We start from the raw sequence: 21,763 nt of genomic DNA, 5'->3' as shown, positions 1-21,763 counted from the left end.
TATACAGGCTATGCACAAACCTGTGTGATTCCTAAGACCATGCATGCTTTTTCAACTGTACTTAATCATCAGAGCGTGTAAGGTTACCATCAGTGAGAATCTATGAGTGAAGTATGTTATTATCCCTCTGTAGACTGGACACCTTTTTATATGAGAGTTTACAGACAAAAGACTATAAAGCAGGTACTTATGTACCTTACAATTATGGAAACTATCTCCAGAGAGTTTTGTAGAGAAAGTGATACGTTCACCAGGTAATTGAATGTCAGAACTCAGCTCCAAGCATGGAATTTAGCCTGCAGAGAACACATAAAGACTGACCAGCTTCCTGTTGTTCTACTAGTGATCTGCAGCTTTTCCATAAAATAATCAGTGCAACACTTCTTCAAGCACAGGCCTGGGGGTCATCAGATCTGGGTTGGAAAGTCAACTCTGCCACTTACTAACTGTACGATTTCAGCAAGTTATTCATTTTCTCCATGGCTGTCATCCATAAAATGGGGACCATAATATCTACTTCAAGAGGTTGTTGTATTGATTAAGTAAGACTATAGATAAAGGACCAGCACAGTGACTTACAGGTCACAATTCTCAATAAATGGAAGCAACAAGGATGTTGGGTTGGATGGTGGGTTGGGGAGACTGAAAGATGTCTACACTGTACCTCCCACTCTGGAGGAAACACATTTGCAGAGACAGAAATAAGAGTGTAAAAAGTTTAATATCAATATAAATGATAAATAACAGGGGTTTTTGGTAATATGCAAATAATGTCAAAGCAAAAGAGACTGAGGGTTTCAGATTAAATGATGTCCAATTGCTTTCAGTTCTACTGCTCCTTGATTTTAAATGAGTTGGACAGGTTAAGTACTAGAGAAGTTCAAAGGACAGAGAGAAAATTGTCAGGCAGAATGGTTAGTGGTGTCTTATGGAGGAGGCATACTTATCTGGATCTTGACAATAAATAGGCTTTGGAGAATTAAAAGGATAGGTGGCTTTTCAAGCAGGCATAATGACATTAAACAGAAATGCAGTCATGGTTGAGAGAAAGACACATTCTTGGTCAGTGAATGTACTAATTTAATTGTATACTTAGTGTTTGAAAAGAAAAATTGCAGGAAATAAAAAAAGACCATGCAAGGGCTAAAAAGACAGACAAACTAGTTTGAACTTAATCTTGAAGAGAGCTATTATGAGGAAAGAATGACAAAAGCAAACAATTTTTTCCCCATGCCCCAGGTTTTCCTCAGTACCAGGAGAGGGGCTTGGATTCTGAATCGTGTAGGAGACTTTGGATATCCTTTTGATGTGTTATTCTCTTCTCGATATAAATACTTTCTTTCGAAGATTTGTGGTCGATCATTGGTAAACAGTGTTTTGGAGAAAAAGTTGAACCAAAGGTTTGACCACGAAATGTTTGGCCTAAAGCCGAAACACAGGTATGTTGCCATAATGTAAGTAGAGCAGTGATGGCCAACGCACAAGAATAAGGACTTCACATGGGATAACAGTAGAACTACTTCGACCCATACATTAAGAAAATACACATATCTGGGGCATCTGGGTGGCTCAGTGGGTTGAGCCTCTGCCTTCGGCTCAAGTTGTGATCTCGGGGTCCTGGGATCCAGCTCCGCATCGGGCTCTCTGCTCAGCGGGGAGGTCTGCTTCCCCCTCTCTCTTTGCCTACTTGTGATGTCTCTCTCTCTGTCAAATAAATAAATAAAATCTTTTTTAAAAAAAAAAGAAAGAAAAAGAAAATACACATATCTGAAATCAGATTTCTACTTTGCCCCTTATAGAAGTCTAAGATCTACTGATCTGTAATCATCAGCCTGTGATTCTCCTTGGCATTAACCATTTTATCATTTCCTCAAACACAGGTTCTTTTTACATGATACCCAGTAACAATAAAATGGTAGCAGATAGCAGTAAATTATTCATTCATCCCACAAACATTGAGCACCTGCTATGAGCCAAGCATTATACTGCACACGAGAATACAGAGACTAAAGGCCTAATAGTAACTAATACAAATAATAACACCTTAATTTTCTGAAGATTTAATATAAGACAAGCACATTGCTGAGTTCTGTGTATGATCTCATTTAATCCTCACAACAACTCTATAGGTTAGAACTATTTTTTTTAAAAGATTTTATTTATTTATTTGACAGAGAGAGATCACAAGTAGGCAGAGAGGCAGGCAGAGAGAGAGAGAGAGGAGGAAGCAGACTCCCTGCCGAGCAGAGAGCCCGACGCGGGACTCGATCCCAGGACCCTGTGATCATGACCTGAGCCGAAGGCAGTGGCTTAACCCACTGAGCCACCCAGGTGCCCCTATTTTTTTTTTTTTTTAAAGATTTTATTTATTTATTTGTCAGAGACAGAGTGAGCGAGAGCGAGCACAGGCAGACAGAGTGGAAGGCAGAGTCAGAGGGAGAAGCAGGCTCCCTGCGGAGCAAGGAGCCCGATGTGGGACTCGATCCCAGGATGCTGGGATCATGACCTGAGCTGAAGGCAGCTGCTTAACCAACTGAGCCACCCAGGCGTCCCAGAACTATTTTTTTTTTTTAAATTGCTAGTTTGCAGATATAAAAACTGACACTTAGAGAAACTAATTTCTATGAGGTTACACAATAAATAAATGTCAGACTTGAGAAATGGATCTTACCTTAAATACTCTAAGGAGAAGACAGGCAATAGAATATGATAAATGCATGGAGAGCTGTGGGGATATGAAGTATGGGAGTCCTCACACAGGAAGGTCGACTGAAATAATTTATAGAGGCTGATTTTTTTTTTTTTTTTAAGATTTATTTATTTACTTACTTACATGAGAGAGAGTGTGTGACAGAGGAAAGGGTCAGAGGGAGAAGCAGACTCCCTGCCGATCGGGAAGCCTGATGCGGGACTCCATCCGGGACTCCAGGATCATGACCCGCGCCAAAGGCAATCACTTAACCAACTGAGCTACCCAGGCACCGTAGAGGCTGATTTTTAAATGCTTTTTTCCAACTCTTTATTTTCTTTAGTGTTCAGATGTACTTACTCCAAAATAGTAAGTACAATGAGTACACATGATACCTTTCACTTAGATTCACCCATCAACAGTTTGCTGTATTTGCTTCCTCTCTCTCTCTCCCTCTCTAAAGATAGATAAATCCCCACATATAGAGAGCATCCATCCATCCATAGATACATATATACATATTTTTTCCTGAACCATTTCAGAGTAAGTCACAGTCACTAGGACACCTTATCCTACATTCTTCAACATATTAAGAAATGGGCTATTCTCCCACACAAATGTAACAGAGACCACACAGGAAATTCAGCATTGATAAAATATATTATCTAATATATCAGACATTTAGGTTTCCTAAATTGTCCCCAAAATATTTATGGCTCTTATATTTTTAAATCTAGGATCCTTTCAGGTATTAGCCAATTGCATTTAAATGTTAGGTCTCTTTAATTTCTCTTCATCTGAAATAATTCACCATTTTTCAACATAGACTTTTATAAAAGAATTGAGCCAATTGTTTTATAGAAAAATCTCTAAGTTTGGACTTGCATAGTTGTTCCACCTTTACTATATTCTGGTTAAACATTTTGGCACAAATACTCATAGGTTATATTGTACCTTCTTGGTGGATCACACCAGCATCCACATGATACGAGTTTATCCTGTACTAATGTTAAATTTGATCAGTTGGATAAGGTGGCACCTATGAAATAAATAAATAAATAAATAAATAAATAAATAAATATGTTTTATTTATTTATGAGAGAGAGAGAGGGGACACACAAGCAGGGAAGGGTTAGAGGGAGAAGCAGACTCCCCACTGAGCAGGGAGCCAGATGCAGGCCCTGATCCCAGGACTCTGAGATCATGACCTGAGCCAAAGACAGATCCTTAACCAACTGAGCCACCCAGGTGCCCCTGTCTTCTCTTTCACTGACATCCAGGCCCCAACGTCTGCTCTGAGATCCTGATCTGTGCCAAGCTGGTATACATTAGACTTTTCCCAAATTTCATGGATAGACCAAGAGGGACACCATTAGCATATTGTTTAACCACCTCCATCAAAGTAGAATTTTACTAACATATTACTGATACCTCTTTTTCTTTCATTTCTCCTTCTTCTGATCTTTATCACTGCTTACAGACCTCTGAGTCAACATCCAACAGTGAATGATGATCTGCCAAATCGTATAATCTCTGGCTTGGTAAAGGTGAAAGGAAATGTGACGGAATTCACAGAAACAGCTGCCATATTTGAAGATGGCTCCAGGGAGGACAACATTGATGCTGTTATCTTTGCCACAGGCTATACTTTTGCCTTCCCTTTTCTTGAAGATTCTGTCCAAGTAGTCAAAAACAAGATATCCCTATATAAAAAGGTCTTCCCTCCTAACCTGGAAAAGCCTACTCTTGCAATCATAGGCTTGATCCAGCCCTTGGGTGCCATTATGCCCATTTCAGAGATGCAAGGACGCTGGGTCACTCAAGTATTTAAAGGTAAGTGACCATGCTACCTAACTACTTAATGGTATGTTTACTTACATTTATGTTCTTGCTTTTAAATAACTAAACAGTATGTATGACTATAACAGTGCCTGGCATTAAAATTCATGCTCAAAAATTATTTTTGAGTGAATGTAAAGTAATAACATAACTATAGACGTACATTGGAATCTCCTGGGAAATTTTCCCAAAATGGGTATGCTTTGCCTGGTGGTATTTATTTTATAAATCTAAGTGGGGCAGACATAAGATCTCTGAGAATATGTTCCTTCATTGATTCCAATGGTACTGCAGACTAGAATCCACTCATCTAGATTTTAGACAACTGATACACATTTGTAAAGCAAAGGAATGTAATCTTTCATTATAGAGAAAAGCATATATAGAAATGGCATGATTTGATTTCAGCCAAAAATTAAGACCTGGTTAAAGACTAGTCCAGAATATATAAGATTCAGCCTCTCAAATTCTGACTTTCCCCCTTTTCCTCCTCTTTCAGTTTTGGCTAGGAGATCATCAGAAAAAACTTAAGGGTTTGGGAGGCTCAATATGAGTCAGGAAAATGATATGGCTTCTAAAAGGCTTAATTATCTCTAGCAGCATTAAAGAATTCTAGTGTCCTAGAACTTACAATTGTTTTTCTCTAAGAACTTAAATTTTTGTCTCAACTGGTCAGTACATACTCAAAGACATAGTTTATTTTGTTTTTCCCAACGACACATTTTAAAAGTGAAACTGGGGGGCACCTGGGTGGCTCAGTGGGTTAAAGCCTCTGCTTCAGCTCTGGTTGTGATCCCGGGGTCCTGGGATAGAGCCCCCGCATCGCATCGGGCTCTCGGCTTGGTAGTGAACCTGCTTCCCTTCCTCTCTCTCTCCCTGCCTCTCTGCCTACCTGTGATCTCTGTCTGTCAAATAAATAAATAAAATATTTTTTTTTAAAGTGAAACTGGGGTACATGAAAAGGAGAGAGACAAGAATGGTTAAGGGATTTGAAAATGTGACATTTGAAGTACAACTGAAGGAGCCAGAGTGGTTTACCTAGAGAAGATAAAATTCAGGGCTGATAAGAGAGTTCCCTTCGAAGGTCTGAAGAATGTCCCTGGCAGAAGGATCTGATATGCTCAGTATCACTTCAAAGGGTTGAACCAGAACGAAGGAGTGAAACTTTGAGGGTTGGACAAAATCAGCTTAACATTAGGAACAAACATGCCAATGTTTTTTCTTTTTCCTTTTTTTCTTTCTTTTGGTCAGCTATTCCCATTTCAAGATGAAATGGGCTGCCTCTGAAACTATGATGAATCCAAGCAGAATAGGGAAAAGCTTACCTTTATAGGACTTTGGGCATAAAATGGGATCAAAAATTTAGTTTTCGGGGCGCCTGGGTGGCTCAGTGGGTTAAGCCGCTGCTTTCGGCTCAGGTCATGATCTCAGGGTCCTGGGATCGAGTCCCGCATCGGGCTCTCTGCTCGGCAGGGAGCCTGCTTCCCTCTCTCTCTCTGCCTGCCTCTCCATCTACTTGTGATTTCTCTCTGTCAAATAAATAAATAAAATCTTTGGAAAAAAAAAAAAAATTTAGTTTTCCTTCTCTCCCTGTGGTACAAAGTCTGTTACAAAGAGTACAAATGTGGGTGTGTTCTTCATCCTGCCCTTTAACTTCCTCCTTTATTTTTCATATACTTGTGGGGCCATTAATTATTTCCTCATGTCCATTACTTCATTTCCCAATCAGGAAGATGATGTTAGGGAGGAGGACGGTATCGGTTAGAAGGCAGAATAGGAGAAATGTCTCCCCAAAGTAGAATACCGTAAGTTACTGTTGTTAATGTCAGATTGTAAGGATAATGGGATAATTCACTAGATCTAGTGAAGTATACCCTACTTGGGTACAGAAAATTATCCTGTATTTCTTTGAGTTCTGTCTGGCAGAGTGATTATTAATAGGATTATTATTCCCCATGGGGTGATTTTACACTTAAAATTTTGATTTTCCTCTTTAGGGCTAAAGACATTGCCCTCACAAAGTGAAATGAATGCAGAAATAGCTAGGGCTCAAGAGGAAATTTCAAAAAGGTAAGAAATTCTCCCAGGAGAGATGCAGTTACTTCTTCTACTTGGTTTTTAATTAGAGTAATGTTATACTATATTTATTAATTTTTTAAAATATTGATTTGTTTATATGAGGGAATGCATGCAGCAGAGAGGGGCAAAGTGAGAGGGAGAGAATCTTAAGCAGACTCCACCCTGCAGGTAGAGCCCGACTCAGGGCTTGATCTCATGACCCTGAGATCACGACCTGAGCTGAAACCAAGAGTCAGACATTCAACCAACTGTGCCACCCGTGTGCTCCTATTGTATTATATTTAATCTTCCTTGTGTTAAGGATTTAGATTATATTTTGAAGGGAAAAGAAATAATAGTTTGCGACAATAAAATGGAGAAATAATACCAAGTGGTTTGCATATTTACAGAAAAGGAGAGAAAAGCATTTAAAATCCTGTGATTAAACCTAAAAGAAAACAAGTCAAGTAGGAAAAAGCACATGGAGAGAAAATCAGGTATAATTTGGTAGAATTACTTGAAATGCTAGTGGAGCTGCCAGACAAAAGAGTATCAGTGACTTAATGGGAGGAAGGTATGGTCCAGTTACAAATCTGCAGGTAGATTTACAAATCAGATGAGGCTACTTCACTGGCTGTCATCATGTGACAGCGCTCCCAGGTCACAGCAGCTAGTGGTACAAATAGTCTTTGTGATTTGGGAAGGTGGTAACATCAGCTAGTTCCTTAGAGCTCGGGTGAATATGGTAATTTAGCAATGTGAATTTCAGAACCTGAGTTCATTCACTGGATGATTTTCATTTGGATAAAGTGGAAGTTAATGGTAAGATCCTACATTATTGTACAAAAGTCAAAGGTACTCTGCTAACTTTCACAATCTAAATACTAAATCTAAATACTACACTTATATTGCTATAAGTTTTAGCAATCTAAAACTACACAATATACCAAAAGTCTTACATTCTTTTCTGCTTCATGTGCATCTTATATCCTCCATAAGATTATATAAGGTCCTTAAGTTTGGAGACAAAGTCTTGTCTTTCTAACTTTCCCTCCTAACTTTCACAGCCAAATTTCTACAATAAGTATTCTACAATATATGCTTAAATTCTCACCCCTTTCTTTCTCCTAAGCCTTCTGCCTTGTAACTTCCCTCCTTAATTCTGCAACTGCTCTCTTGAAGGTCATCATTGACCAACTTCATTTTTCTTCTCACTCCTGAGTTTGGTGCTTCTAAATGTCTCTTCCTTCTTAGAATGCTTTCCTTCCTTGCTTTACTGGCTGTAAACTGTTTCAACTTTCCTCCTCTCTTTCCTTTGACTTATTTTTGCCTAGTACCTTCTCACTGTGAGCAGTTTCCAATAATCTTTTTTGAGGGACATCTATGTACACAAAGTGTTTTATATGCACGAGTTTATTTAATCCTTGTAACAACTCTACAAAGCTGGTGTAGTGAATCCCTTTTGTGGAATCTTCATGATTACTCAGCTCTTGACTCACTACTATAGGATAAATGAATGGCTACAGACCCTTCAGCCAACATAATATCCCTAAGGGGAAGCTCTTAAATTCTTTCCTGTCTACTCCCATTTCTATAATACTGGTCCCATTTCAATAAATTCCAATTTGACATCTGTTCGTTCTTTTAGAATTCCATTCTACCACCTCAAATTTATTTTCTCTCATTTTTTCTTGTTCTTGCTTTTGTTCTTGTTTTGTTCTTCTTCTTGTTTCCTCAAGTTATCCCATCTAATCTCAATTAGTTTGACTTGGCTTTTCTCTTCCTTTTTGTATTTTATTTTCCTTATAGGAAATAAAAAGTTACCAGGTAGCTCTCTAAATCCCACTCCTTCCACAAGTATCTGTTACCACATTTTCTCCCTAAAAAGTTCTAACTCTTCAAATCTGCACGTAGTGTAATGACTCCATCTGATTCTGTTTGGAGGACTGCTTCCTCTACTGGGGTAAGTCATCCTCCCCCTCCATTCAGTATTCCAAATTAGCACTGGCCATGGGAAGTCCTGCTCTGTGGAACCCACTACCACTGCCCTCATAAACAACTGAAGATCCCAAACTTGAGAACTTTTGTGGTGAGTTCTCTCATAACACTAGAGTCCTCTGTATCTGGTGCTATATTTGCCTCTTTCTATCCATTCTTGTTTTCCACAACATTCCTCTTCTACTCTAGGTAGCATCCATAGATAGTCCATGCTCATATTCTATACCCATTCCTACTTTAGTCCTTCATTCTGCTGCTGCCTTGACTTGTACCCCTTTGCTGTTTGCTATGGGATATATCCTCCACATCCTTCAAGGACTTATTGCTCTCTTTTAACTACCCTTTTCTAACATTTCTATTTAGCAATCTAAAACTACACAATATACCAAAAGTCTTACATTCTTTTCTGCTTCGTGTGCATCTTATATCCTCCAGGAGATTATATAAGGTCCTTAAGTTTGGAGACAAGGTCTTGTCTGTCTTCTCTGTTTTCTACAGCTCCTAACTGAATATGGAGCCAGTAACAGGCACTCAGACGCATTGAATAACTGACTGACTGACTGATTGAATTGTTGCTAGGCCATGGCTTTTGTTTTCTCTGCTTCAGGTATGTGGAGAGCCAACGTCATACTATTCAGGGAGACTATGTAGATACCATGGAAGAGCTTGCTGATCTGGTGGGCGTCCGGCCCAATCTGCTATCTCTGGCCTTCACGGACCCCAAATTGGCAATACAGCTATTTTGGGGACCCTGCACTCCAATCCACTATCGTCTTCAAGGCCCTGGAAAATGGGATGGAGCTCGAAAAGCTATTCTCACCACAGAAGATCGTATCAGGAAGCCAGTGATGACTAGAGTAATTGAAAGCAGAAATTCCATGACTTCCACAATAACGATGGCCAGGTTTATGCTGGCTATTGTTTTCTTTGCTATAATTATGACCTACTTTTAGCTGTCCCATTTGTCATTGCCCTAGTTTTCTCTGGAAAACTGGATCTACAGATGCCTTAAGAATCTGATGCGATTGAACAACGCTCAGCTTCACATTGCCCAGGAATCCCCTTTTATTTCTTTTGCCAAAGCATTAATCCTCTGTCCACTTTTCCCTACAGTGAGATTCTGGTTTTTCATTCATACTGATTTCCCTCCTTTCATGACCCGCCTCTTTTTCTTTTTAGTATCCCCTGAACTATGAGCTTAGGTATTTTTTTAGTCATCTTTGTTTGTCCATGGCCGATTTCTTGATGTGTGGTATGTGCTTAATAAATGTTTGTTGTCATTTATCAGATATAACGGTGGAGAGCATAAGTCAATATCTGTATAAGAAATGGATGATTCCATGTAATTCTGCATCTAATAGGATTTGGCTTTCTTTTAGAAGCTCAATTTTTTGTTTTTAATATTGTAACTAAATGTATATCTCCTGAGAGATAAGAGAAATAATAGTCTTGAATGCATCTAAAATAAGATATATAAACACTTAACTATTTTATTTCACTAACTATTCACTAGTGTGCCTGATACCTCATCCTTTTTACTCTTTCCCCTAAGCAAGATGTCATTATTTTTTCGATGAGAAAACTATCTTCAGCTTTCTAGGCTCATGAGTCATTTTAATAATCTAGCATCTGCCAATAGGTTCAGCCTGGTTGAAAACTTTGGGAGGTTAAGTTAGCTGTCCCATCTTCCTCTGGTCATTTTGTTACCATATTAGGATCCAATAAGACTTGTCTTAGATCCGTAGCTGCCCTCTTTTATAGGATAGCCTATTGATGTGATTTGTCATTCCTCACTTCTACTCTCTCCTCTCTATTCCCTCACACACACATAGTCTAAGTAGTACATATTCAAAGAAGTCATTTATGTATTAAAACAGGATTGAGGGCTGCTTGGGTGGCTTAGTTAGTCGAGCATCCTAATTCTTAATTTCGGCTCAGATCATGATCTCAGGGTTGTGAGATCCTGTGGCAGGATCACACGGTGGGTGTGAAGTCTCCTTAAGATTCTCCTTTTCCCCTCTCCCAAGTCCCCCCCACAATACATAAATGAATAAATAAATGAGTTTTGATTGTTGTTAACTAAATATAGGGACATTCTGCTTATAACAATTCTTTTAATGTCATACGATGTAGTTCTGAAAGAGCAAATGAAATGAAAAGCAGAACTTCCATTTATGTCCTAGGACTGCTGTTGGTTCTTTATTCTCATTTGTAGAAACTTGGTTCTGTTTTTGTCTCATAAAGTTAAATAAGTGTTTGCTGTTGGGCACACCAAATTTCATCAAGAATGATACTGGATGGCTCTCTGCTCAGCAGGGAGCCTGCTTCTCTCTCTCTCTCTGCCTGCCTCTCCATCTACTTGTGATTTCTCTCTGTCAAATAAATAAATAAAATCTTTAAAAAAAAAAAAAAAAAAAAGGGGCGCCTGGGTGGCTCAGTGGGTTAAGCCACTGCCTTCGGCTCAGGTCATGATCTCAGGGTCCTGGGATCGAGTCCCGCATCGGGCTCTCTGCTCAGCAGGGAGCCTGCTTCTCTCTCTCTCTCTGCCTGCCTCTCCATCTACTTGTGATTTCTCTCTGTCAAATAAATAAATAAAATCTTTAAAAAAAAAAAAAAAAAAAAAAAAAAAAAAAAAAAAGAATGATACTGGATGTACCAGCCAGGTTTATATTCACAAATAAACTGTTGTCCAATACATTTTTGCATTGCTTCCTGTTATTTAACAAAAGGATAAATGTGAACAAGTAAAGGAACAACGTTAGAAAGTATTATCTTTCCCAGTGTGACTACACATAGGAGAACCAGAAACGTGAGAACTACAACCTCCTCCTGATCATTCAACTATTTGCACATTTCTATGCCATTTGGCCAGTTTACCTGTGGAAATGCCTTTTGAGAATTAGAAAACTGAGAAATGGTATTACTTCTTAGGTCTTTTTCCTTCCCTAAAACTTGTGATACTGATGGTTTATCATCTATAAAAATAGACCCAGTATCTTAAAATCTACAGATTATTCTAGTTCAAAAGTAAATTAGAGGTTGTTTTCTTCTTTTAACATATAAATTTGCCTCTCTTAACATGTATACTTATTGAATGAAAAATCCTTTGATAATATAATAAGTATCCCAGTTTCCTCTTTAAGTAAAAAGTATGTCATTCTAAATTCATTGACTCTCTCATTTTATTTACAAAATGCAAGGTCACAAAAAAAAATTCATTGGTTAACTTCTAAATCAAGCTAAAAGTGAGACATGAATAGCAAACTGAACTAAAAACAACCCAAGATACAAAGCCCTAGCTGCTGATGGCTGTGTACTAATATTCAACAATTCACCATATCTTGCTTTTCTAACTATGTTGAAAGGTTATATAACTTTCCTATTATTTCATTTCCCATTATATTACACATATACACACATACATTCTTGTTGTGCCAGAAAGTAAGAAAGTGCTCAAAAAGCAAACTGATAAAGGTATTTCAAAGGGATACAGAAGCCAACTGCAAGTGGTCTCAATGGCCAAAGGCAAAACAATCTGAGCAACAAAATAAATGAGCTAATGTAATGTATCCTGGTTAGGAACTGGCACATAAGAAGAAAATTAAGCAAAAATTAAATACTAGGTGGGTGAGTGTGTTCTGGAGGTATAGCTGCTGCCGCCACCACTGTGCAGAGCCAGAGCAGGAGCCACCACAGAGAGGAGAGAGGAGGCCCGGGCCTGGGTGGGATAGGGGAGGCTAGATTCCCAGAGGTGGGATAACTGGATCAGAGGGTGGTTACCCTGTATATAACAGTATGTTTCTCACTGCACCCTCAATGGCACTGAGTAGACCATTAGTATTTAAAAAGACTGCATCATGCATGAGTACAAACTAGTGGCCCTTGGTTTAGGAGGCATGGGAAGTCTGCTCTGACAGTTCAGTTTGTTCCTGGAATTTTTGTTGAAATGTATGACCCAATGATAGAAGATTCCTACAAAAAGCAAGTTGAAGTAGATTGCCAAAAGTGTATGCTCAAAAAACTGGGCACAGCAGGACACAGAAATTTACAGTGATGAGGGATTTATATATGAAGAATGGCCAAGCATTTACACAAGCATATTCTACATCTTATAACTTATAAGACCATTTAATGGGTAAAGGGCAGAGAAGATGTTTCAATGATTTTGGCTGGCAATAAATGTGACATACCATGGTGAAACTTGCAAAATACAAAGAGAGTTCTGAAAGGAGTTAGAGACAAAAGATCCTTAACCTACAAGGGTAGCTACATAAGTTTAGCAGCAGATCTGTCCATAGAAACTTGGCAGACTGCAAGACAGTGGCAGGATGCAGTCAATACGCTAAACAAGAAAAATATGCAACCAAGAATACTATATCCAGCAGGGCTGTCATTTAGAATAGAAGGAGAGACAAAGAATTTCCAAGACAGTCAAAAACTAAAGGAGTTTGTGAATACTAAACAAGCACTGTAAGAAATATTAAAGGGGACGCTTTGAGAGGAAAAGACCAAAAGCAACAAAGATTAGAAAGAGAAAATATACAGAAATAGAGATTTTACCAATAATACAATGGCATTAAATTCATATCCTTCAATAATTACTTGGAATGTAAGTGGACTAAATGCTCCAATCAAAAGACATAGGGTATCAGAATGGATTAAAAAAAAAAAAAGACCCATTGATATGCTGCTGACAAGAAACTCATTTTAGACCCAAAGACACTACCAGATTGAAAGTGAGGGTGTGGAAAAACATCTATCACACTAATTGACATCAAAAGAAAGCTAGAGTAGTGATACGTATATCAGACAAACTATATTTTAAACCAAAAGGGGTAATAAGAGATGAAGAAGGACACTATATCAAGAAAAGGTCTATCCAATAAGAACTAACAATTATAAGTATTTATATTCCCAACATGGGAGCAGCCAAATGTATAAATTGTGAATTAATAACAAACATTAAAAAAACTCATGGATAATAATACAATAATAGTAGGGGACTTTAACACCCCACTTACAGCAATGGAAAGACCATCTAAGCAGAAAATCAACAAGGAAACAATGGCTTTGAATGACACACTGGGCCAGACAGACTTAACAGATATGTTCAGTACAAATATATTCAGAACATTTCATCCTAAAGCAGGAGAATATACATTCTTTTTGAGCACACATGGAGCGTTCTCCAGTATAGATCACATACAGGGTCACAAATCAGGCCTCAACAAGTACAAAAAGATTGAGAGCATACCATGCATATTTTTAGATGACAACACTATGGAACTTGATGTTAACCACATGAAAAAGTTTGGAAAGAACACAGATACATGGAGGTTAAAGAATGAATGGGTTGATTAGGAAATTAAGGAAGAAATTTTTTAAAAAACCATGTAAGTCAAAATGAAAACACAACAGTCCAAAACCTTTGGGATGCAGCAAAGGCAGTCCTAGAATGGAAGTATATAGTAATTTAAGCTTTACTCAAGAAGCAGAGAAGTGTTAAATAATACCTAATACCTAAAGGAGCTGGAAAAAGAACAGCTAATAAAGCTGAAAACCTGCAAAATAAGAGAAATAATTAAAATTAAAACAAAAATTAATGATAAAGAAATTTTAAAAACCAATAGAACAGATCAACGAAACTAAGAGCTGGTTCTTTCAAAGAATTAACAAAATTGATGAACCCCCAGGCAGACTTATCAAAAAGAGAAAGGACTCAAATAAATGAAATGATCACAACCAACACTGGAGAAATACAAACTATTATAAGAGAATATTATAAGTAATTATATACCAACAAATTGGGCACTGTAGAAGAAATGAATGCATTCCTAGAAACATAAAAACTACCAAAACTGAAACAGGAAGAAAGAGAAAATTTGAACAGACCCATAACCAGCAAAGAAATTGAATCAGTAATAAAAAATCTCCCAACAAAAAGAGCCTAGGGCCAGATAGTTCCCAGGGGAATTGTGCCAAACATTTATTTTTTTAAAAATATTTTATTTATTTATTTGACAGAGAGAGAGAGAGATCACAAGTAGGCAGAGAGGGAGGTAGAGGGGGAGGGGGAGCAGGCTCCCTGCTGAGCAGACAGGACCCTGGGATCATGACCCAATTGATGAAGGCAGAGGCTTAACTCACTGAGCCACCCAGGTGCCCCTCTATCAAACATTTAATGAAAAACAAATATCTATTCTTCTGAAGCTGTTTCAAAAACATAAATGGAAGGAAAACTTCCAAACTTATTCTATGAGGCCAGCATTACTTTGATCCCTACAACAGACAAAGAGCCCACCAAAAAGGAGAACTACAGACCAAATCCCTGATGAACATGGATGCCAAAATTCTCAACAAGATACTAGCTAACTGGATACAGCTGTATGTTAAAAGGATTATTCATTACCAACCATATGATCCTCTCAACAGATGAGGAAAAGGCATTTGACAAAATACAGCATCCTTTCTTGATAAAAACCCTCAAGAAAATAGGGATAGAAGGAATATATCTCAACATCATAAAGGGCATATATGAAAGACCCACAGCTAATATCATCCTCAATCCCCACTGAGGGCTTTTCCCCCTAAGGTCAGGAACATGATAGGGATGCCCACTCTCACCACTGTTGTTCAATACAGTACTGAAAGTCATGACCTGAGAAACTCCATCAAAAAACTGCTAGAACTAATACATGAATTCAGCAGAGTTGCAGGATATAAAGTCAATTGCACAGAAATCTTTTTGCATTTCTATACACCAATAATGAAACAGCAGAAAGAGAAATCAAGGAATTGATCCCATTTATAAATGCACCAAAACCCATAAGATACCGAGAAATAAACCTAGCCAAAGAAGTAAAAGATCTGTATGCTAAAAACTATAAAACATTTATGAAAGAAACTGAAGATGACACAAAGAAATGGAAAAGCATTCCACGCTCATGGATTGGAAGAATAAACATTGTTAAAATGTCTATACTGCCCTAAGCAATCTACAGGATTCAATGCAATCCTGATCAAAATAACACCAGGATTTTTCACAGAACTAAAATAAACAATCTGAAAATTTGCACAGAGCCACAAAATATCCCAAACAGCCAAAGTACTGTTGAAAGAGAAAAGCAATGTGGAGTCATCAAGATTCTGGACTTCAAGCTCTATTACAAAGCTGTTATCATTAAAGCAGTATGGTACCTGCACCAAACAGACATATAGATCAATGCAGCAAAATAGAGACCCCAGAAATGGACCCACAACTCTATGGCCAACTAATCTTCTATAAAGAAGGAAAGAATATCCAATGGCAAAAAGATAGTCCCTTCAACAAGTGGTACTGGGGAAAATGGGTAGCAAAATGCAGAATGAAAGTGGACCACTTTCTTATACCACAAAAATAAATTCAAAATGGATGAAATACCTAAATGTAAGACAGGAAAGCATCAAAATCCTAGAGGAGTAAACACATCTCCAGAGGCAAGGAAAAAACAAAACAAAAATGAACTATTGGGACCTGACCAAGAGAAAGCTTCTATACAGTGGGACCTGGCTGGCTCAGTCAGTTAAGCATCTGACTCTTGATTTTGGCTCAGGTCATGATCTCAGGGTTGTGAGATCAAGTCTTATGTCAGACTCCATGCCCAGCGTGGAGCCAGCTTAGGAGTCTGTCTCTCCCCACTCCCTCTGTCCTTCTCCCTATCCTGCTCTCTCTCTCTCCCACTCTTTAAAAAAAATATTTTGCACAATGAAGGAAACAATCAACAAAACAACAGGCAACCAAGGGAATGGGAGAAGATACGTGCAAATGACATATCGGAAAAAGGGCTAATACCTAGAATCTAAAAAGCTCATCAAAATCAACACCCAGGGACACCTGGGTGGCTCAGTTGGTTAAGCAGCTGCCTTCGGCTCAGGTCATGATCCCAGCGTCCTGGGATCGAGTCCCGCATCGGGCTCCTTGCTCCACGGGGAGCCTGCTTCTCCCTCTGACTCTGCCTTCCACTCTGTCTGCCTGTGCTCACTTTCGCTCGCGCTCTATCTCTGACAAATAAATAAATAAAATCTTTAAAAAAAAAAAAATCAACACCCAAAAAATAAATAATCTAGTTAAGAAGTGGGCAGAAGACATGAGCAGACATTTCTCTAAAAAAGACATATATAACAGACATGAAAAGATGCTCATCATTCATGATCAGGGAAATACAAATCAAAACCACAGTGAGATACCACCTCACACTTGTCAGAATGGCTAAAATTAACAACAACAGAAACCACAGATGTTGGCGAGGATGTGAAGAACACAAGAAACAGGTATTAGTGAGGATGTGGAGAAAAGGGAACACTGTTGGTGGGAATGCAAACTGGTTCAGCCACTCTGGAGAACAGTATGGAGGTGCCTCAAAAGTTAAAAATAGAACTATCCTATGACCCACCAATTGCACTACTGGGGTTTTTTTTGTTTGGCTTGGTTTGTTTTTTTTTGTTTTTGTTTATTTGTTTTCAAAGAGGGATGCAGGGAGGGGCAGAGGGAAAAGGAAAGTCTTAAGAAGGCTCCATGCCCGGTGCAGAGCCTGATACGGGACTCATTCGCACAACACTGAGATCGTGACCTGAGCCAAAATCAAGAATCAAATGCTTAAATGATTAAGCCAACCAGGCATCCCACACTACTGGGTATTTATCCAAAGGATACACAAATGCTGATTTGAAGGAGCATATATACCCAATGTTTATAGCAGCACTATCAACAACAGTCAAATTATGGAAAGAGCCCAAATGTCCATAGCCTGATGAATGAATGAAGAAGATTTGATACACACACATACACACACACACACACACACACACAGAGGAATATTAGCCATCAAAACGAATGAAATCTGCCTTTTGCAATTATGTGGATAGAACCAGAGTGATTTATGCTAAATGAAATAAGTCAGAGAAAGAAAAATATCATATGATTTCATTCATAAGAAATCAAACAGATGAATATAGGGAAAGGGAAAGAAAAATAAGATAAAAACAGAGAGGAAGGCAAACCATAAGTGACTATTAACTATAGAGAACAAACTGAGGGTTCCTGGTGGGGAGGTGAGTAAGAGAGTGGACTAAATGGGTGATGGGCATTAAGGAAGGCACTTCTGATGAGCACTGGGTGTTACATTTAAGTGATGAATCACTAACTTCTAATCCTGAAACCAATACCACACTATACATTAACTAACTTGAATTTAAATAAAAAATGAAAATAAGTAAAAATAAAAATAAATAAATTACTGTTTTCCCTTGATTACAAATTAAGTTGTTCTAAGAAAGCATAATAACTTACTATAGCAATTTTGTTTTCTTTGCTGAATAAATATAAACTATAATTGTGGAGAGGAGAAAATGGTGAAATGAGGTCAAAATAGACATCTTTTTAAGATCACTTAGATTAAGTTCTTTCCTGTAGCTGAGCACATTGAGCCAATAGTCTCCACTAGCAAAATTTATGGTACATTAATGGCAAGTACATTCATAAATGAAATAATTTTACTTAATACTGGGTCTATGCCCTGTTAGTTTTGTCAATGGCAATATAATATATAATAGTATATAAACATCCTCCAGAGTGCCTACTTGGAATTTTCCAAACTGCTGTATTTTTCTACACTTCTGTAAATTTTTTTTGCTGTACCCTACTCTTGATAAATTCTCCACTGCCCCAGGTGGCTAGCACCTATACCCTCAAGATTCATTTCATCTGTTATCTTCCAGGAATCTCTCTCTCTCTCTCTTTTTTTTTTTTTTTTTAAGATTTTATTTATTTATTTGACAGACAAGAGATCACAAGTAGGCAGAGAGGCAGGCAGGTGGGGGTGGGGGGGAAGCAGGCTCCCCGCTGAGCAGAGAGCCCAATGTGGGGCTCGATCCCAGGACCCTGGGATCGTGACCTGAGCGGAAGGCAGAGGCTTTTAACCCACTGAACCACTCAGCCGCCCTTCCAGGAATCTCTTACTAATGATCTCCAATACAAAATAGGTGACCTTCTTCTGTGCACTTACTGTACCTGGTATTTTGCTCAATTTTATTTGGTGAATATTTTTGTTACACTATTTGGTATCAGTTGGTTCTTTCAGCTGTTTCTTCCTTGAACTAGAAAATTCCTTAGAGGAAGACATTTTGTAATTACTCTATATATTCCCAGTGTTGCCTAAAACATAGTAAGAGCTCAGTAAATTAAGTTAATTGATTGAATGAATAAATTTGACATGAGTATTCTTTAATATATGAATGTTTTTAAAGGATTAAATCAAATCATGAATATACCTCAATTTTTATACATACAAAAAAATGAAATGAAAGGACTAATGCTTTTACTAAAAAGTTATTAAGGAGTTTAAGGATGCGGAACATTTTGAAATGTCTACAGGGCAAGCATGTTCTCCTAGAAAATATTCTGGAATAGGTAATTGATCTGAGTCAGTATGTCATCTCTAATGTTATGTTTGTTTTGAAATGCAAGTGATATGTCCTGTCTGCAACTTACTTCCTCAATCAAACAAACATAGAATCTAAAAGGCATTGGGGCACCTGAGTGGCTCAATTGGTTAAGCATCCAACTCTTAATTTCAGCTCAGGTCATGATCTTAGGGTTGAGAGATGGAACCTTGAGTTGGGCACACACACTGGGCATGGGGTCTGCTTAAGATTTTCTCCTTCTTCTGCCCCCTCTCTAAAAAAAATTTTTAATTAAAAACATTTAAATAGGGACGCCTGGGTGGCTCAGTTGGTTAAGCAGCTGCCTTCGGCTCAGGTCATGATCCCAGCGTCCTGGGATCGAGTCCCACATTGGGCTCCTTGCTCAGCAGGGAGCCTGCTTCTCCCTCTGCCTCTGCCGGCCATTCTGTCTGCCTGTGCTCGCTCTCTCCCCTCCCTCTCTCTGATAAATAAATAAAATCTTTTAAAAAATTTTAAATAAAATCTAAATAAATAAATTTTAAAACTCAGCATCTTAACACAGGAAGGAAGGTGGGGTAAATGTCTTCCTTGATCCTCATTTCCATTTCTCTCTCCTTTCTCAAATCCCCGACCTTCTTCCAAGTACACACCATCTCTACTATTTTGAAGTAATTTACAGACCTCTCAAGTTTATTCTCCTTCATTCAGTGACGGTTTTAGCACCAAGCTCTCTGCCTCACTCTCTTTATAAATATGACTATTTCCTGTAGTTGGTTTTAGCAAGTATGCTCAAACCTCAAACCTGCCCCCTTTCCTCAGGGTCAGCTAATCACCTTGCTTCTTTCTTTCTCTACGAAATAGGAAGCAATCAGAAGACTTTCACATCATTCTACTCAGCATCCAGTATTTTTAATAGGGGCTAGACATAGACACCCTCTGCCTACCTTGTATCAAAATTCCTAAATCCCAGAAGGAAAGGTGGTGTTCAGCTTATAAAGCACATGGTTGCACAAACAGCTTGGACACAGTAAGCCACTCTATCAGTTAGGATGGTAATAACCCTCTCCAAATTCAAGTTCCCAGACATCAGCCATAGGTCAAACTTGGAAGCAGGCCTTTCTAATGATAAGTAGTATCCATAACTGGAATGAATAAGTTATGAGAACAAAAGGTACAGCACAGGGAATATAATCAGTGGTATTGTAATAGTGTTGTATGGTGACACAGGTTAGCTACACTTGTAGCATAACATATAGAATTGTTGAAGCCCTATGCTGTACACCTCAAACTAATGTAACATAGTATGTCAACTGTACTTTAAAAAGTGCTATAAAAAAGAAATTAAATGAATAAAGACAAGTGATCTCAGGAGGTAAAATTACCTTGAGAGGGTAATGTCTACATAATTTGTTTGGAATTCTGTACAGGAAACCTGTTCTTCCATATCCTGGTTGGTATTTGATTCTTTATTTTGGGGATATAAGCAGCATTATAATGGCGGTAAAATTCAGCTCTTTTGTGCACACTGACTTTTATGAGGATCCTGTACTGGTGTCCAGACTCTTGCCTAGCATTTCAAGTACCCAGAAACACCACCATCCTCTGGAATTTGACAGAAATTCTCAGATCCCACCCCAGACCTACTGAATCACAAGCTTTGGGCACATGGCCTATTCAAGTGTGTCTTTTTTTTTTCCCCATTTTTATTTTTTTGCCTTTTTTAAAATTTATTTTTTATTTATTTTCAGCATAACAGTATTCATTATTTTTGCACCACACCCAGTGCTCCATGCAATCCGTGCCCTCTCTAATACCCACCACCTGGTACCCCGACCTCCCACCCCCCACCCCTTCAAAACCCTCAGATTGTTTTCCAGAGTCCATAGTCTCTCATGGTTCACCTCCCCTTCCAATTTCCCTCAAGTGTGTCTTAATAAGCCCTCTAGGTAACTCTGATGTAAAGCAAAGTTTGAGAACCTCATCAGAAGATGAGGAAGACCAGTACCAGCTCTGTCAGGCATCAAATTAATCCTGAGGTCTTTACATACTCTTACTAACTGCAAGAACCAATAGTTAATGACTTATGAAAACTGGGTTGGAGTAAGGAGTGGTGTGGAGCTGGGATGTATTCAAACTAGCCTCGTCCCCTCCCTATAATTTTAAATAAACTTAAAGTTTATTTTAGAGCATTTTTTCCCTCTACTCCTTGGATGTAAATTCTCTCATTTGAAGAGTCCTCTGACTACAAATCATGGCATTGGACTTGTTCCTGCATTTTATTTTGATTGCTTTAGTATTTTTTTAAAAAAGATTTTGTTGCCTCTTTGTTTTTTTTTTTTACTGTTTCCTTTGCTGTGCAGAAGCTTTTGATTTTGATGAAGTCCCAAAAGTTTATTTTCACTTTTGTTTCCTTTGCCTTTGGAGACATATCTTGAAAGAAGTTGCTGTGGCTGATATTGAAGAGATTACTGCCTATGTTTGCCTCTAGGATTCTGATGGATTCCTGTCTCACGTTGAGGTCTTTTATCCATTTTGAGTTTATCTTTGTGTACGGTGTAAGACAATGGTCGAGTTTCATTCTTCTACATATAGCTGTCCGGTTTTCCCAGCACCATTTATTGAAGAGTGTCTTTTTGCCACTGTATATTTTTTCCTGTTTTGTCGAAGATTAATTGACCATAGAGTTGAGGGTCCATATCTGGGTTCTCTACTCTGTTCCACTGGTCTATGTGTCTATTT

At 38.3% G+C, this 21,763-nt stretch overlaps 2 protein-coding genes across 4 annotated transcripts in view; one reads left to right on the top strand and one right to left on the bottom strand.

Moving 5' to 3' along the window:
* The window catches only part of FMO5 (flavin containing dimethylaniline monoxygenase 5), a 30,454-nt gene extending 20,586 nt beyond the window's left edge, over positions 1 to 9,868 (top strand). For 2 of the 3 annotated variants that reach the window (XM_059136597.1, XM_059136596.1), the window contains exons 6-9: positions 1,240 to 1,439; positions 4,170 to 4,522; positions 6,526 to 6,598; positions 9,192 to 9,868. In XM_059136597.1, the coding sequence (XP_058992580.1) occupies positions 1,240 to 1,439; positions 4,170 to 4,522; positions 6,526 to 6,598; positions 9,192 to 9,537 (972 nt within the window). In that variant the 3' untranslated portion in view covers positions 9,538 to 9,868. The remainder of the gene's footprint in view (positions 1 to 1,239; positions 1,440 to 4,169; positions 4,523 to 6,525; positions 6,599 to 9,191) is intronic. The other variant, XM_059136598.1, reaches the window with a different exon arrangement.
* CHD1L (chromodomain helicase DNA binding protein 1 like) overlaps positions 1 to 21,763 on the bottom strand; it is a 145,627-nt gene that overhangs the window by 108,550 nt on the left and 15,314 nt on the right. The gene's annotated exons all lie outside the window — the stretch shown is intronic.

Source organism: Mustela lutreola, chromosome 10 (assembly GCF_030435805.1).
Source record: "Mustela lutreola isolate mMusLut2 chromosome 10, mMusLut2.pri, whole genome shotgun sequence".
Lineage (NCBI taxonomy): Eukaryota > Metazoa > Chordata > Mammalia > Carnivora > Mustelidae > Mustela > Mustela lutreola.
Note: the sequence above shows the minus strand (reverse complement) of the source record. Positions and strands in the feature narration are given on the sequence as shown.